Genomic DNA, 15,868 nt, shown 5'->3' on the forward strand with positions numbered 1-15,868 from the left:
ACATAATGCTTAGAAAGGGCAGAAGCGGTATAAATCGATTTGGAACTAAGATTGACATGTATACGAGTCAAGTTGAACTGATGTTGCAATAGGTTTACTTTCAGTAATGCGAGACCTTTTGCATTGCAAATGCTTGTTAGGAATGAGCTGTCGGTTTATAAAATGTCTACAGTTTACTTGCGTGCAAAGAAAAACCTTGACTGCATGAGTTATTCACGCCATTCCAACTGATAACCCACCTTGGCCTATGTGTGTGGGTAACCTCAAGCAGCACAGCTGTACATAAATACACAGGGACGGTTTATGACGTCATTGACTACCACCCAATCCCTTCCAACGGCTCGGTCCCGCCCTTGGCGAAGTCATGGGAACCGGACACATCAGTCTCCCCGGCGAAGAGCTAACTGTGTCACAATGGAGTTTCCCTTATGTTGCAAGTAGTGACGGGAACAATCGATAAACACGTGGGCAGGAAATTGCGCTCACAGGACGATGACCATATTAATTTAAGTCACGAGGTGCGTGCTATATAATACAGGGATTAGACCATGTGGAAGCTAACCTATCACGCGTTTTGCCACTTTTGATGTCTGGGTGGGGGCCATGTTGGGGTCAGGCGGGCGGATCTATGACTGTTCCGTGTTGATCCAGAGGGGGCTCGGCATGGGAGTGCCGTGTGACGTAACCCCATAGACTGAGTTTTTAAAACCGCTTGGCTGTGTAATTTGTCTGGTATTGTGAGGTCGCGCTCTTCCCCCTCGTGCTTGCTGTCTCTAACGCGTGCTGGTGATTTCGGAAGCTTGTGCTCTTTGCAGTTGGTGGTCTGCCCTGTGACAGTCCTGTGTCTCGCGCTACGGTGATGGCCCCGCATCCACACAGCCCCCGGAGGAAGGAACACGAGGAGCCCGGGGAGGAGGTGCGCTCGAGGAGCGGGTGAGGATTAAAGTCGAGAGGGGAACATGAGCAGGGATATAGAGGGGGAGATTGAACCCCTGGGGGTGAGCCCTCAGGGGGTTAGAGTGGAGACCAACAAAATGTATTTCCCCCATTGACTTGTGTTGAATGAAAGGTCATACTAGGCTCGAGACTGCTAGATTTAAGTAGTTTTTGCCTTCAAAATTCTGGAGTCTATCTCCCGTGGGATTCGGGTCTCTAGAGGTAACCGAGCCAAAAAATTAAAACGGAGCCGAGCCAAGCACCTGACGAGAATCTTAGAGTCCATGCACGACTAAGCCCTGAAAATGTTGGCTATGTAATTCATATAACAATCACCTCGTAAATCATGATGACGTTTTCTTCAAAATGGAAAAAATAGGTTTAATTAAGAGGTGGAAGACTTGACATTATTAGTACGTCGCGTAGTACTGCACTGAGAATCACTTATTAAAAGTAACAGTTTTTAAACACAAACCATTAGTGAACAAAGAATGCACGATAGCTGCCATGTAAATCATGTATGTGTCCGAGATTACTATAAAGCAACATTTTAGTGTATTAACTCAAGCACAATATATTTTTGTACAACTGATGCTATGAAGACACATGTTTGAAAGTGTGTACTGACGAAAATGAACAGAAAAGAGTTTTGGTGAAATAAAGTATTTGCTTAAAATCACAGTTTGAGCAGGGAAGCCCTGATTTATGCTAGTTCTTGGTTTTATTTCGTACAAATCAACCCGTAAATGGGTATCTATTTATATTTCTTTATCTTTTTTTCACCTTTTTCTGTTATTTGTATATAGTGGGAACTGGAGGGAAGTACTGGAATGCTTGACCTACGCCAGTTGGTTTACACAAGGTCCTTATTTATGTGGATGGAAAGATTAAGCTATTTGTTCAGAATCACTGGATGCTGAGCAAATGCCGAGATTTAAACCTGATTCACGAGTTCCAAAGACGACAGCTCAGGCCACAATGCCACATCCAAGCTAAAGAGTGGGAGGCAGGCAGAAGCCACATGAAAGCTTGGCTCGTTATGGGATGGAGATTCCAACAGGACCTTGAGCTGAACCAGAGTCAGGCTTCAGGCTCGAGCCTGGTTTGAGCTTTCAGTGGCTCGCCCAGCTCTAGTCTTTTGGCATGTTTACTTGTGCGGATTTCGTGTGGCAGCAGAACGGCATGTGTAGGCTTAGGGTGGAGAGTTCTAGTAGAAGCTGAAATGAAAAGTGCAGAGAGGCTGAATACTGTGTGGAGATGTACAAAAAGAGAGCAGACCAGAAACAGACTGTGGTGAGAGTTTTTGGTAGAGACGGGCGAGCCAACAAATGGACAGGGGGAGCCGAGCGAAGGGTCTGGCTGGGCTTTAAGAGCCTGTGCAGGAGCTGAACAATGAAAATCCTTTGGCATTTAAATCGCGCAACAGACCTATGTAAAACTATGAGGACAAACTCATCAGAATTAGAAAAGTGTTTTTCCTTAATCTGTGGAAGCGTTTGACCTTAATACATCGGATTTTCATGCAGCTCACATCCTGTACTCACAACTTTCAAGGTACTCTCATGTGAGATAATGAAGAATAGGAGGCATTTGAAATAAAATATTTTTACCTACAGTTTGGTGAACTGGAAACTGGGATTGATCACAAGCTTTTTATTTTCACTTTATACAGTGTAGCCACTATTGGGTATCTTTTTCCCTCATTTGTTGTACATCAAAGTTTAATGCTTTTTCTTTATTTCTTGGCATGTGAAGTTAGAGCATGGGTGGGTGGCAGTGGCTACTGGAAAGCTTGGCTCGCTTTGAGCCAAAAGGATTTCGAGCTGAGGAAAACATCTGCCTTGAGCCTTCAGTTATTTGACCACTTCTTTTTAGGTTGAGCCTGGATGGCTCTTCGAGGCATTCTTTGAGGTATGGCATAGAAGTTCCGCCCATCTTTTCAATTGGCTCCTGTTACTGTCCTTGCTAAATCTTTGTTCTTCTTTTGTGAAATAGGCTTAAAAGTCCCTCCTAGGTACCGCCTTGTCTGCATTTGTAACCTCCCATAACAACTGGACTTTTTACGTGTTTTGTTATACGGTATGCTTTATAAGTCGTTAAGCACTATTTTCTTTAATGATTTCACTTTAATGTTGGTGGCACCCTTTTCTTTAGACGCTGCTCACTGTAACCTGAATACAGGAGCAGCATCTAAAGAAAGGGGCATGGCCACCATTAGACGTCTCACATTTGGGAGAGTTTGAGCCATTGGCATTAAAAATAACAATGCCTTTTATATATGCGTTGCTTTTAAAATACATAAATAAAAGGCAATGTTATTTACAATGCCAATAGTTTAAACACTCGCAAATGTGGGACGTATAGCATTGAAAATGCTTGTTTTTTTACCCAGGTGGGTGAAGTCGATGGCAAGTGATGGGAGAGGTGGAGGGTGAGTAAAGTGTATATGAGGAGGTTGGAAAGAGAGGGCGTCTGTAGACGCAAGTGTGTATGTTTGTGTTATTGGGTAGAGGCTGGAGCGTGTGTAAATGTGTTGAGACTGGAGTGTCAGTGTGTGTAGAGGAAGGAGTATGATAAAGTGTGGAAAGCTTGAGGGAGAGGGAGTGTGTAGAGGTCAAGTGAGGAAGTGTAGATAAGGATGAGATATCTAGAGGGGAGGCTAAGGAGAGGATATTGACCCTTAGGGGGGGGAGTGATGGGTAAATATTTGCTCAGTAGAGAGAGTGTGTGTGTGTGTGTTCGAAGGCTATAGAGGGAAATGATGGGTGGGGTGATTAAAAAAAAACGTGTGAGACTGAAAATAGTGTCTAACACTGCTTTTACATGTAGAGGTTTACGCGTGTAGAGGGTTGTGTGGGATAGTGTGTGTATGTAGCGATTAGTGTGTGTGTGTGTGTGTGTGTGTGTGTGTGTGTGTAGAGGCTGGATTGTGAAAGGGAGGTTGTAGTGTGAAGAAAACGAATGGGAGAGTATGAGCAGGGCTATTGAGGCCGTGTGGGAGACTGTGTGTATGTGGAGGCCATTGGAGAGACTGAAATTAAGGTGTGGAGGCAGAGTAAATGGATTTGTGTGAGTGTGGAGGCTGTGAGAGGTGGTGTAGATGTGGGTGTTCATGATATGAACAATGGAGAGCTCTGGGGTTGAAGCTGAAGATGGTGCACGTTTTCACAGTGCTTCTCGGTGGATCTTAAAGGTTTTCTGACTGTGCCCATCCAGTCCTTGACCTCTGTGTAGAGCATGCAGAGCCATGGTTACTTACCTACTAATTGAAATTATCATTTCATGTAAAGTGTGTGAAGGAACATCACAACTATTGAAATAATGACAGTACCTAGAAAAGAGAGAAAGATTTAGCCCAAGGAAATGCATGTGGAAGGAAGTGATGGAGATGACGTGCAAGACATTTAGATGGAAGATTACACAAAGAGGTGGGAAGAAAAGGGCAAACGTGTCTTTACAGAAGTGGTGTGGACAGGAGTGGTTGAGACACTCCGAATACTGCTACCACTTCCGCAGACCATAGTAGTGTTTAATTCACGGTCTCATCTTTTCACACCTCTTCACGGCCTTCCCAGGTCCGGCATCCTTGAGCTAGGCTTGGAAGACGAGCTGAAGGGGGAGAATTAGGAGCTGCCACCGACTAAAAGCAAATGTAGACTGAAGAGAGCGCTGTGGTAGGGGGAGAGAAAGAAGGCCGAAGCTGGAGTGAGCAGAGACTGAAGAGTGGAGCTTTAAGAAATGGAGTGAGGTGGAAGATGGAGCCAATACGGGAGCTGAGTAGAGAGTGGAGGTAGAAGATGGAGAGAGCAGGCAGTGAGAGTGGAGGTAGAAGGGAAGGGAGCGAGTGTTGTTAGTTCAGCTTCCTAAGGTTACCGCCATCAAGTGAGATAAGGAGCTGGGTTGAAGGGAAGTGGAGCTCTACCGAGACAGTCTGTACTGATAGCAACTCTGCAGGTCTGTTGATCAATCAGTAATGGACTGTTGGCAAGTTCATAAAACACTTACTTACTTCATTGAGATCTGGTGTACTGATACCAGCCTCATAAAGTGCTGTAGCGTGATCTCTGGACGACATGGTCTTGGCTTAGATCACATTGTACCAAGGTTCAAAGCAAGAAACGTCACCTTTGTATTTGCGGACTCCTTGCACGGTGCCAGTTAGTAACCTTTCCAGTTCATTCCTTTTTCGGCGGTCAAGAAGTGAGCAAGTGCTGGGACTCGAGGTCAGAGGGGAGTGTAGGATACTTGGGGAGAGGGCGGGGAGGTGTCCATTAATTCTAGATGAGCATGGCAAAAGCTGACCAGTTGACCACATGTCGAAATAAAGTTACACTTTGTTGGAACGTTTCAAAAGCCAACGATCTGCCATGTGGTTTCAGCGGATTAACAGGGTAGCAATGGGTAACGTCTACTTCCTCATTGTTTTCAGCTCCTACCTCCTGCCTCACTGAAAGGCACTTCCCTGCTATCTGGCTCTAATACAAGTAATTGTACAGTGGTGTTCATATGGCCCGAACCTCATAGTCCTGTGGCTATGCAACTGGTTGAGGCAGTGTCGATAATCTGCCCATGTTTGGAAGTTCTCAATTTGTGTTACTTGGGAATTATGTTCTATTTTACGCAGCCTATTTATGCTTTAACATAGTACAGTTTATTTCTTCAAGTGCCACTTCAAAGAGTCGAGTGTTGGTGAGAGAATTTAAATTTTATGAATATATATAATATATATATATATATATATATATATATATATATATATATATATATATATATATATATATATATATATATATAATCTCAGTTTCCACTCGTCTCAGGGAGTAAAGCAAGCCACTCAGGAATGGTGCTTCATTAATGAAGTTTATTTGAAGACAGGAGAAATGGTGGAAAACCGTCACATTTTGTTTTCAAATAAGCTTCTCAATGAAGCATAAATCCGGAGGGGCTTGCATTACATTCTATCACGAGTGGAAAGTGAGGGTGTGTGTGTGTGTATGTATGTATGTGTATATATATATATATATATATATAATCAGGATGGTCAGTAGTTTGTAGTTATGGTTCAGATGCTCTTTCGATTAAAAGCCATTATTTGATTTGTCTAGAAGTTTTGAACCCGTTCACAATTCAATTTTACACCAAAAACCACAAGTGTTTTTCCAGTTTATCTCCTATAGAGAATATTTCTCACACTTACAGCCTGAACCACTAAAAATGTAGAACAAACTTGCCATGTATGTAGAACTTTACTCAGAAAGTGTGCTGTCATTAGTTTGGTCATTGCATAATGGGCTAACCCACAAAGCCGAAGGACCTGGGTACAATGCGATGCATACAACAAAATGGTCTTAATGGACGCCTAGGATAAACTAACTTAATTAACATATCCTGATTCAACACTGATAATCATAGACCACCAATCCACAGGAAAGGGGTAAATATTTTTTCTGAAAAGGGAAGAGCACGCAGACATTACATTACACAAAGAAAAATAATTAGGTGCAAGTATTTCAAATAATAATGAAAATTAACAGTATATATACATTACTTACATACAATGGTTGCTACATTAAGTGCAAGAAGATTCTCGGAGAAAGTGCTTGTGCGTAAGTTATTGAAGAAAAAAGGAGAACCACAGTTTAAACAATTCAATTTGAGCCTGTCTGTTCATCATATCAAAGCGCTAGATTCTCTTCAATTAAATATAGGTAATGGCTTGAATCAATATTGCCTCTGTGGAAAATATATTCAATACATGCTGAAAAAAGTAGAAATTGTCGACGTTTTGACCCAGAACTGGGGAATGGGCAGTTAGAACCTTAGATGCTGGTCTTCATCAGGACAGGATGATCGATAGAAAGGGGAGCAACCTAAGAAGGAGAGGGAGTGTAACTATAATTAAAATCATAATAGTAAAGATGTATGTAAAGTTGGTACGGACTCTTTCCCTAATGTGGAAAAGCTCACCTGGAATCCTGCTCAATCTGGTGAGGGAGATAACTGATGGATCCTGTTGGCAGTGAAGGCCAACTGGCACCTCATTTGTAGGGGAAGCACTGTCCTCTGAAGATTGGCCCTAGTTTATCCTAGGTGTCCATTAGGACCATTTTGTTGTATATATGTCATTAGCTTGGTGTAAATCCATTTGATAGTTTAGAAATATTTGCATCTAAAAAAAATTAGCTGAGTGAGTTTTAAAGGATTCCTACTTCTGTACATTTCTACTGTATTCGGGCTAGTGAATAATGTATGGGAGCCCTGGTATTAAAAAAAAAAAAAAAAACAATCTAGTTGTACAAGGGAACCTTTTCTCCCATGTCTCTTTCCAGTCAGTGCTACTAGAGTTGGTACCGTGGATCAAAGAGATCTGATTGGCAGAAGCAACGGAAAAAAGTCTTGTACCATAGCCATTACATGTCTATGGGCACAGTCATCTTGTCCTGCATTTTTTTAATGGCCTTTAGGGCTCAGTTTAGTCCCCCGGCCCGAAGTACGGGGCCATAAAGGACCCACACATTAGTGGAAATTTAACAAGCATTTACAATGCAATGGTCTCGGCATTATTAAAGGTAGAGCTATTGGCATTGCTGATGACATTTTTTTTAAAAATCATAAATAAATGGAATTGTCATTTACATTGCCAATAGCTTAATCGTTAAATAAATGGCATTGTCATTTACAATGCCAATAGCTTAATCCCTGCAAATGCATGACCTATTGCATTTACACCCACACAGAGCCACACACACAAAGCCACCCACACACACATACAGAGCCACCCACACAGAGCCACCCACAGAGTCATTCACATAGAGCCACCCACACACACAGAGCCACCTACACAAAGTCACCCTCACACAGACAGAGCCACCCACACATAGAGCCACCTACAAAAAAAATCTATCCAGAGCCACACACACAGAGCTACACACACACACAGAGCCACACACGCAGAGCCACACACACAGAGCCACCCCCACACAGCAACACACACAGAGCCACACACACACACAGAGCCACCCCCCCACACACACACACAGAGCCACCCCCCCCCCCCCACACACACAGAGCCACCCCCCCCCCACACACACACAGAGCAACCCACACAGAGTCTCACCTATAACTGAGTCTGCTTCTTGGAAAGTGGGGAAGAGGCGACCCTTTGATACTGACTCCAGCAGTTGGTGTCCATAAGGAGCATATCCCACATTCCTTTCCATGCACTCACACTTCTAACTGCTCCTAAATGTCTGTGGAGGGCATGCCTGGCGGAGGCATGTAGAGGGAAAATGTTGCCTTCCTGGTGGCATTGGCCCCTTCCTGAAATGGATTCCTAGTGGTTCCCAGACACTTAACAGCTGCTGACCTATTCACATGTATACCGTCTGCAAATATGCGCTCCCTCCTTGCTGAGACAGAAACTGCAACATTTGGGGACAGACACTGTTGCTGAGGGACTGGTGCCAGCGTAGGGAAACAGGCAGACTCTTACTGGTGTAAGGACAGACATGGTGTTGGGGCAGACCTCAGTGGTGAAGATGGGCACTGGTGCTGCGAGGCATACACAAGTGTAGGTGGCGACATGACTTAATGTTTTGTCAGCATCTCGCCCACTGGAAAGCAGCCTCACTTCAGCCTTCTTTAAAACTGAAAAAAACTCGAAGTGGTTTTCAGAGGCTGGAATGTGGGGGATTCTCTTTTTGAGTCCGAGATTCAACCTTGCCACAGCCCACATACCCGTGCAGCTAGTGCATTAGCCCACTGAGTTGTCTCCGCCGCTAGCAATTCTAAACTTCTTCATGTAGTAGGCAAAACTCAGTGATCTCTGGAGGAGAAGGTGTGATCAGTGCCCACACGGTTTGATTTTTTTCTAAGAAGTATTTTTGCGATGCGTCAGAGATAGCAAGGGTTCGCGTTAAGCACCGTAACTAAATCTTCTGTTTTGTTTTGATTGTGATCAAGTTGTGAAACACCTGAGCTGCATTTTCAAAAAGGATTACTCTTGGCCTTGAAAAGCTGCACTTGAACTGCCCCCAGGAAGGCTGTAATTGTCCTCTCAGCACCACACACTGCGCGTTGGCGTGCACAACACTCCTTTCATCGCATACCTGACTGCAGCCAGGCCGGTGCTTGTTGCCCAGTGTTGTGGCAACACCGTGCTGAACTTTGAGGAAGTGCCTATGCTATCTCCGACAAGACGTTATTGGCACCGCACACAACACAATGAGTCACGGCCATCAAATACACATTTACATAACACAGGATTTGCAACTGCTAGCTCTGATTTGTTGTGCATATGAAATTGGTTTTACAGAGACGCTGCTGCCAATCTGGCGCCCTGCAGGCATTTCACTGGCCAACGCAGGATACTTATTTTATCAGCATTGGAGGATGGGATGATCAGTTGGCCTGGAAAGATATGATCAAGAGATCTGCAGGCACATTCGAATCACAACTAGAGGTACTCACCAAGGATATTAAGAAATGGTTTAGGGTGCCGTCCACATCAGAGAAATATAGTGCAGTGGGTGAATGACTCTGCCAAAGAAATATGCCCTTGTGCACAGATTCCGTTGGGGGAGAATGGAGAGAGGAGAAGGAGGGCAAATGGAAGATTCATATAATAAGTACCAAAGAGCCTAGACATTAAGATCACCTTTTATTGCAGCACCACAAAGCGGCAAGATTGCGCACCATGCACTACTTAACGCACGTAATTGGCACATTTCACTTTCCATATTTCTGCATTTTTCACAAGTTTTTTATTTTTATTTACCTTGTTTCTGAATATGTTGTAGTTCATTTTATTTTTGTAGCAAACTGGCAAAATTCAACGATCAACAAAAGCAAGTTTAAAAGCAATTAACAAATATGCATACCCCCCATTGTCGAAGAAAGACGTCTGGGACAGCAGGAGGTTCTCTTAGCAGATAACATAAAATATACATCCGTGATATGGCATGGAAATAGCGCCCTTTGCACACACAATATACAGGCGCTTTTAAAACCATATTATTAACTTGCAAGCACGGCGCCCACACCTGAAGTCAGCGCCCGGGGCGGGGGCCCCGGTCGCACCGCCCTCTATACAACCCTTTCTTTGCTTTATCGATACGCATACTGCAGCCCTTATTGTACTTCATCCTACAGACCCCTGCTGTCAATAATACTTAATATGTACTCTGTACATATCACACGTCACGGACTGTACTGTCCCAGGCCCCTAAATGGATTGTAAGCCGTAAACTGCAGTTCACACACAGATCACGCAGCAACCTCTCAACCTCCCGAGCTATCCCCCAGGCTTCCCTAAACCTCTTCCCTTTTTTGGTTACTCTTTATCGCCCACACGGTGATGGTGCGAGTCCCCACTGCTGTTTGGGGCGGGTTTGCGGGTGTGTAGAAGGAGAGCTTCCTGCCCCGCGGGTGTTAAAGGGGGGAGAAGCCCTTCTCTCTCGCGTGTGCCTCCAGCTGCTACCGAGTAAGAACCGGGACCCAGACTCACCTCAAGGTTGATTCACTGCTCCGGCCCGGCCCTCTTGGGACAAAGGAAGGTACTGCAGGGTGTATCTTTAAGTATTCCGGCAGCCTCCTTCACCGATGCAGGGGGTGAAAAGCGGGCTCGTCTGCTGTCCGTGTGTGCTCTGCTGGGGGGGGGGGGGGAGTGGGGGCACTTTGCAGGGGTCAGGGGCCACACCCATGCTTGCTGTAAACACTGGCGACACAATAATAGGGGGAGAAAAAATGGACTGCTCCGGCCCGGCCCTCTTGGGACAAAGGAAGGTACTGCAGGGTGTATCTTTAAGTATTCCGGCAGCCTCCTTCACCGATGCAGGGGGTGAAAAGCGGGCTCGTCTGCTGTCCGTGTGTGCTCTGCTGGGGAGGGAGTGGGGGCACTTTGCTGGGGTCAGGGGCCAGGGGCGACACCCATGCTTGCTGTAAACACTGGCAACACAATAATAGGGTGAGAAAAAATGGCGGCCGCAAGCTTCGGGAATTTTTCGAATTCGGGGGCGTGTTTTGCTGTTCTGAGTGACGGATGACGTCACTGTCTAAAGAACAGCAAAAATGACGCCCCCGAATCCGAAAAAGACGGGGCTTGTTTGAAGTGACGCATCTCTCCTCCAATGGCTGGCCTCCGTTTAGGAAGCCAGCCAATGAAGGAGAGAGAGGGCAGGGAGGCGGGACCTACAGCGCACTAAGAGTCATTAAATCTCCAGCCTAAGTCTGCGCAAGCGCAGCCTTTTAGGCCTCCGACCTAAAAAGAAAAAAGGGGGTGTTGCAGGATTAGAGTGCCTCATTTCAGCAGAAGGCAGTAGGCATTTGACGCCCACTTTAAATTGGGCACAGGCCAGGCCCTCTGCCCAACCCAATGCTGCGCAGGGTCCAAAGGTCCTGCAGAGCAGGTATTGCCTCCCGGAGTAGGTTGGGCACTAGTCCTGGCTGCAGGCAAGTACTGTGACTTGTGCTCTGCGCTTTGGGGGTTTGTCCACCTGCGGTTGGTTGAGTGCTGGGCCTGGCCATGCCAAGAACTCCCTGCCACCAAAGGCAGTGTGCAGCGGTATTGAGACAAAGTAAGAAAATTGTTTACAAAAAAAAAGGTCCCTGAAAAACCTACAGTTAACAGCTGAGTTATGGTTCTGGGTCAAACATGTAAACCTACTGAATTTCTCCAGTTATGGTTTAGCATACACTACACACTGCTGGATCGAAACACGATTAGTTATCATGAGAGCAAAATTGCGGACGGAGTAAGTTGTAGCAAGTGTTGCGTGTGTTGATAACCTTAACTGGCAAATTTACGTGGTTTTAGGCATTTGTGCCAGAGCTATAACTCAGTTAACTGCGGGTTTTTCAGTGAGTTTATTTTTATTTACTTTATTAACAAACCTGCTGCTCACGGTCTTTGGCAGCAGTGGACTGCTGGGGTGGGTTAAGCGCAGGACCTTATCTGTTGATAGTCCTTGTGCTAACCCGACCCAACCCCTGCTGCGCATAGCCTTTGACTGTGTGCAACAGGGGTTGAGCCGAGGGACTTGCCTGTGCCCAAGCCCAACCCTTGTTTATCATATTTATTGTTGTTATGGACAAATACATTCAAAAAGAAATATTGACATAGATAGAAATAACAGGGTTACAGATTAGTCGCATTATGGGACAGAAAGCAATAGTGTTTGCTTTTGAGGTTTAGACGTTTTACAGATCATGAAGGAAGGTGATCCCATATAGAAACTTTTCTGAGTGCAGCTGGTGTGAGTGCTTGAAGCCCCCACCGTGTTAGTGTACTTCAAACTACACAACTCTTGAACAGTCTCATCTGCCGCAGAAATATGTGGAGAAAGATAAAATCATGGCACTTTGTCGTACAAGCTTGGCCCCTTTGATTGGTCTCTATAATTAGATGTGTTTACCGAAAAACATCTGCACATGATGGAAGACCCTTTCCTAATAGCCCTCTGGGGTTGCAGCAGTATTCAATGAGGGGCGTAGTGACCTCCCCTATGTAGCATTTTAAACGGCAGCTTCCTTTGGGCTCCATAACTGTACCAAACTAAAACATTAATTTTTAGCTCATGGGTCGCTTCTTTCTGTGCACAAAATGCTCATAAAATACACTGTTACGAATACCATGACAAAATGGTATGGGCCATGGGCTGACAAATGGAAAAGGAAGCAAAGAACAAGAAGTGATGAAAATCGAGAGAAATAGAACATTTTATAAAGCGGCTAAATCGTTGGTCCCGAAATTGTTTAGAACTACAACCCACTTTTTAGAAGAACAAACTCTTGTGACCCAACTACCTTTTATAGGAAGAGTCAGGGCGATGTTTGAATGTAACTAAAGCATTGTGTGATAGAGCACTTATTACATTGAAAAGACCTCTAAATTCGGACAAACGTACAGTTTGACTGACTAAAAGGTTTATAGCGCACAACGGATAATGTGTGGAAATCAGATTTCTGTGAATATTTATCATTTGTACATCACCAAGTAAGTGTCTTGATTTGTTTTGATCCTATAAAAAATCTGTTTCCAGCACACTTCAGAAATACAAAAAAGTGCTTCAGTTTTGCTTTCCTGACTGTTGGATGCACACACTTCATTTACAGGTATTTACAGTTTTATGTGTTTCGCAAAAAAACTAAAATCCGACATTGTTACATAATTCTCTTTAAAAACTGCTTTCACTTAGCAGTCAGAGAAAGAAAAGTAAACCCCAATCTAAAAAAAGCAGCCCATGGTTTTGCCTCTGTCTTTGAATCACCAGCAATTGTGACAAGTTAAACACAACATTTAAAGGCATCTTTATTTATTGCTTGACCCATCAAAAATTAGCTCGCCGACCCACAGTATGGTAAACACGGAGCTACATAGAAAGGAAAGAACAAAAGCAGGAATTAAGGTTGAAAGAATTGAAGCGATCGCGAGGAAAGATGAAGGGGAGAAATTAAGGAGGGGCAAAAGATTGCATGGATGAAAGTTTGAAAAGACTAAAAGAAGAGAGTGGAAGGGAAAATGGATCAAATGTTGATGGGATTGTTAGAAGATTGATAGGATCAACTGGTGGTTGGAAGAATGGAAAGATTGGAAAGAATAAAAGGATGGATTCATGGCTACATGGATATATTGACGGATGTAAGGATGTGTGTATGTATCAAAAGACGAACAAGTGGATGGATGAAGAGATAAAGGGATCAACTGATGGAGGGATGAACAGGTGGAGGAATAGATGAATGGAAGGAGTGTGAAAGGCAGAAGATAACACTTCTAAGGAAGATCCGGTTTGCTCCCTTTGCTTGTTCGGTGTGATTAGAGGCATGATAGCAGTGGTGGGCATTTTAATTTTCTAGCTCCTCTTTTGAATTTGATTGTAGTGGGATTCGGGTGCTTTCCATTTCTTTGTTTCTGGGCGCTCTCTGCAACACTGACTCTTATCGCACTCTGTCTGATCTGAGAGATGAGGTCCACTCCTGTTGCTGCAAGTGAAAAAAATAAACAGAACCAAAGTCAATCTTCTGGAAGGGATCTGCATACTAATTCAGGAACGTTTGAATTAATTAGGATGGATGGCCACAGAGTCTCTTCTTTCACTTGCTGCTTCTGGATCATATCCCCAAAGGATTGATCTGTTGGTTGTATGTGACCAGCTAGGAGTATCCGTGGTAGCCTTTAAGTTGCACTTCCTTAGCTTTCTGTGGAACACCTTTTTGCTTGGTGCTGACATTCGTATCTACAGATAGATGTTCAGCGAACGAATCCCTAAAGAAGAAACCCTTAGGCTTTTGCTGGAGCAATATGTACAGAGTTTCCCAAGAATAACGAATTACCCCTTTTTCCTTCGATTCTGTGGGAGACTTGGTCCTCCATCTTTTAATAACCTCCTTGGCGATGCTGGAGTCCTGTCCCCTGCACAGACTTGAGGAGAGGACACCTCCGTTGTCCAGGCTACAGTTTGGTGCCATTTCACTTGCTATTGAAACCGGTGTTCATTTGTTTATTTAATGATTTTTTATGACGCAATATATCACCTAAACACCAGGATGGTTTGCAAGTTGAATGGAGGCAATAGAGCGAAATGGTTAATCAAAAGCACATCCTATCTGCCAGGGTTAAATGTGTGTTCTGAAAGAGAATCGGTTTATAGTCTCGGAGCTGTAGATAGTTCCTTAGATGTGAGTTTGGAGACTGGTTGGGTGTATGTGTTTTAGTGAAGAATGAAAGGATATGGCTGTACGGTCAGAGACGCCGCCTTTTAAACTTGGGAACCAGGTTTGAATTCCCTGCTATGTCTCGAGCCAGTGATGCTGCAAGTCACCTTATCTCCCTGTGCCTAAAAATGAATTTGACCTTTTCTAATGTAACCTGTGCTCGTGCAAATAACTCTAATACTTTCTGGTCGATTTCGCGCACAAAATGGGGGTAAAATGAGCGAAGTGATCTTGCAAGATCTTGTGGAGAGTGCTGGGGTCGAATACATAGCCGTTTTACACGTTAGTTTTATCAACTACCTTTTTGTATGCCTCCGTTGAGAAATGTATTAGAGGAAAAAGGCGCGCGCAGGTCTAGCAGACTGCGTGGAGGCGCTTGACTGCTCAATAAATGGCACACTGTGGTCTCTGCCAGGAAAGCACCGGCGCGCCTGTTCCTGGCAGAGGGCGGGTGGCTTGTGACGCACGATGTCTTCAGGAAGCAATGAGCGATGGGGCACAATTACACTGTGTGCCATGGCGGGAGGGGACAAGGGGTTAAGTAAGACAGCCGTTTCGCCATTCCTAAGTAGACACGCTTTCTTTCAGTGTTTGTTACTCGTAAAACACGCCGTTGCCTAATGCCTTGCGTGAAATAAAAACAGAGAAGGGAGGGGGAGATGTGCTAAATGCGAGGCCTGGTGGTTCTACATTTGTTATGGGAAATTCCGATTCTTTGAATAAGTACCCCAACCGCTTCTCACAAAATCTAGCCGAGGTAAGGTCCAGGACGATCAAAGAGACTTCTTTTCTGCTTCCAACCGGTTGACCAACCAAGCAGACTCAATTAAAAGCTGTTGACCGGAAGACTCGAAAATTAGGGTTTTACTTCTCAAAACACATAGTTCGTTTGTATTTGTTATATTAAATTAATTGACTCTGGCAGGTTGTGGAAGATTCTGCCTGCTATTAATGCCTTTTAGGACATGGTGCCTTTATTTAATTATTTTATTTACCCCACGTTTTGTTAGCATTTGTGGTAAAGCTTGGAGCTATTGGGAACTATGTTTTATGTTTTGTCAAACAGATATCGTTCTTTTTTCCCTTCAGCCAGAACTTTGGGGTGTGTAGTTTTAGTTCTCGGTCTTGGGCCCCAGCTTTTTAATCTTTGTATGATCTTTTTGGCACATTCATTCAATCCTTCTGCTTCTTTATGCTCATGTTTGCCCTTGACATACAAATC

General features: G+C 44.3%; 1 protein-coding gene across 2 annotated transcripts in view; it reads left to right on the forward strand.

Annotated features, from left to right (window-relative positions):
* LOC147712347 (purine nucleoside phosphorylase-like) overlaps nt 1–15,868 on the forward strand; it is an 86,372-nt gene that overhangs the window by 54,431 nt on the left and 16,073 nt on the right. The window contains exon 1 of one of the 2 annotated variants that reach the window (XM_086923043.1): nt 729–933. The exons of the other annotated variant lie outside the window; for it this stretch is intronic. Within the exon in view, the coding sequence (XP_086779169.1) occupies nt 860–933 (74 nt within the window). The 5' untranslated portion in view covers nt 729–859. Of the gene's footprint in view, nt 1–728; nt 934–15,868 lie in introns of those variants that run through there. 2 annotated transcript variants of the gene reach the window in all.

This window comes from Lissotriton vulgaris, chromosome 5 (assembly GCF_964263255.1).
Source record: "Lissotriton vulgaris chromosome 5, aLisVul1.2, whole genome shotgun sequence".
Lineage (NCBI taxonomy): Eukaryota > Metazoa > Chordata > Amphibia > Caudata > Salamandridae > Lissotriton > Lissotriton vulgaris.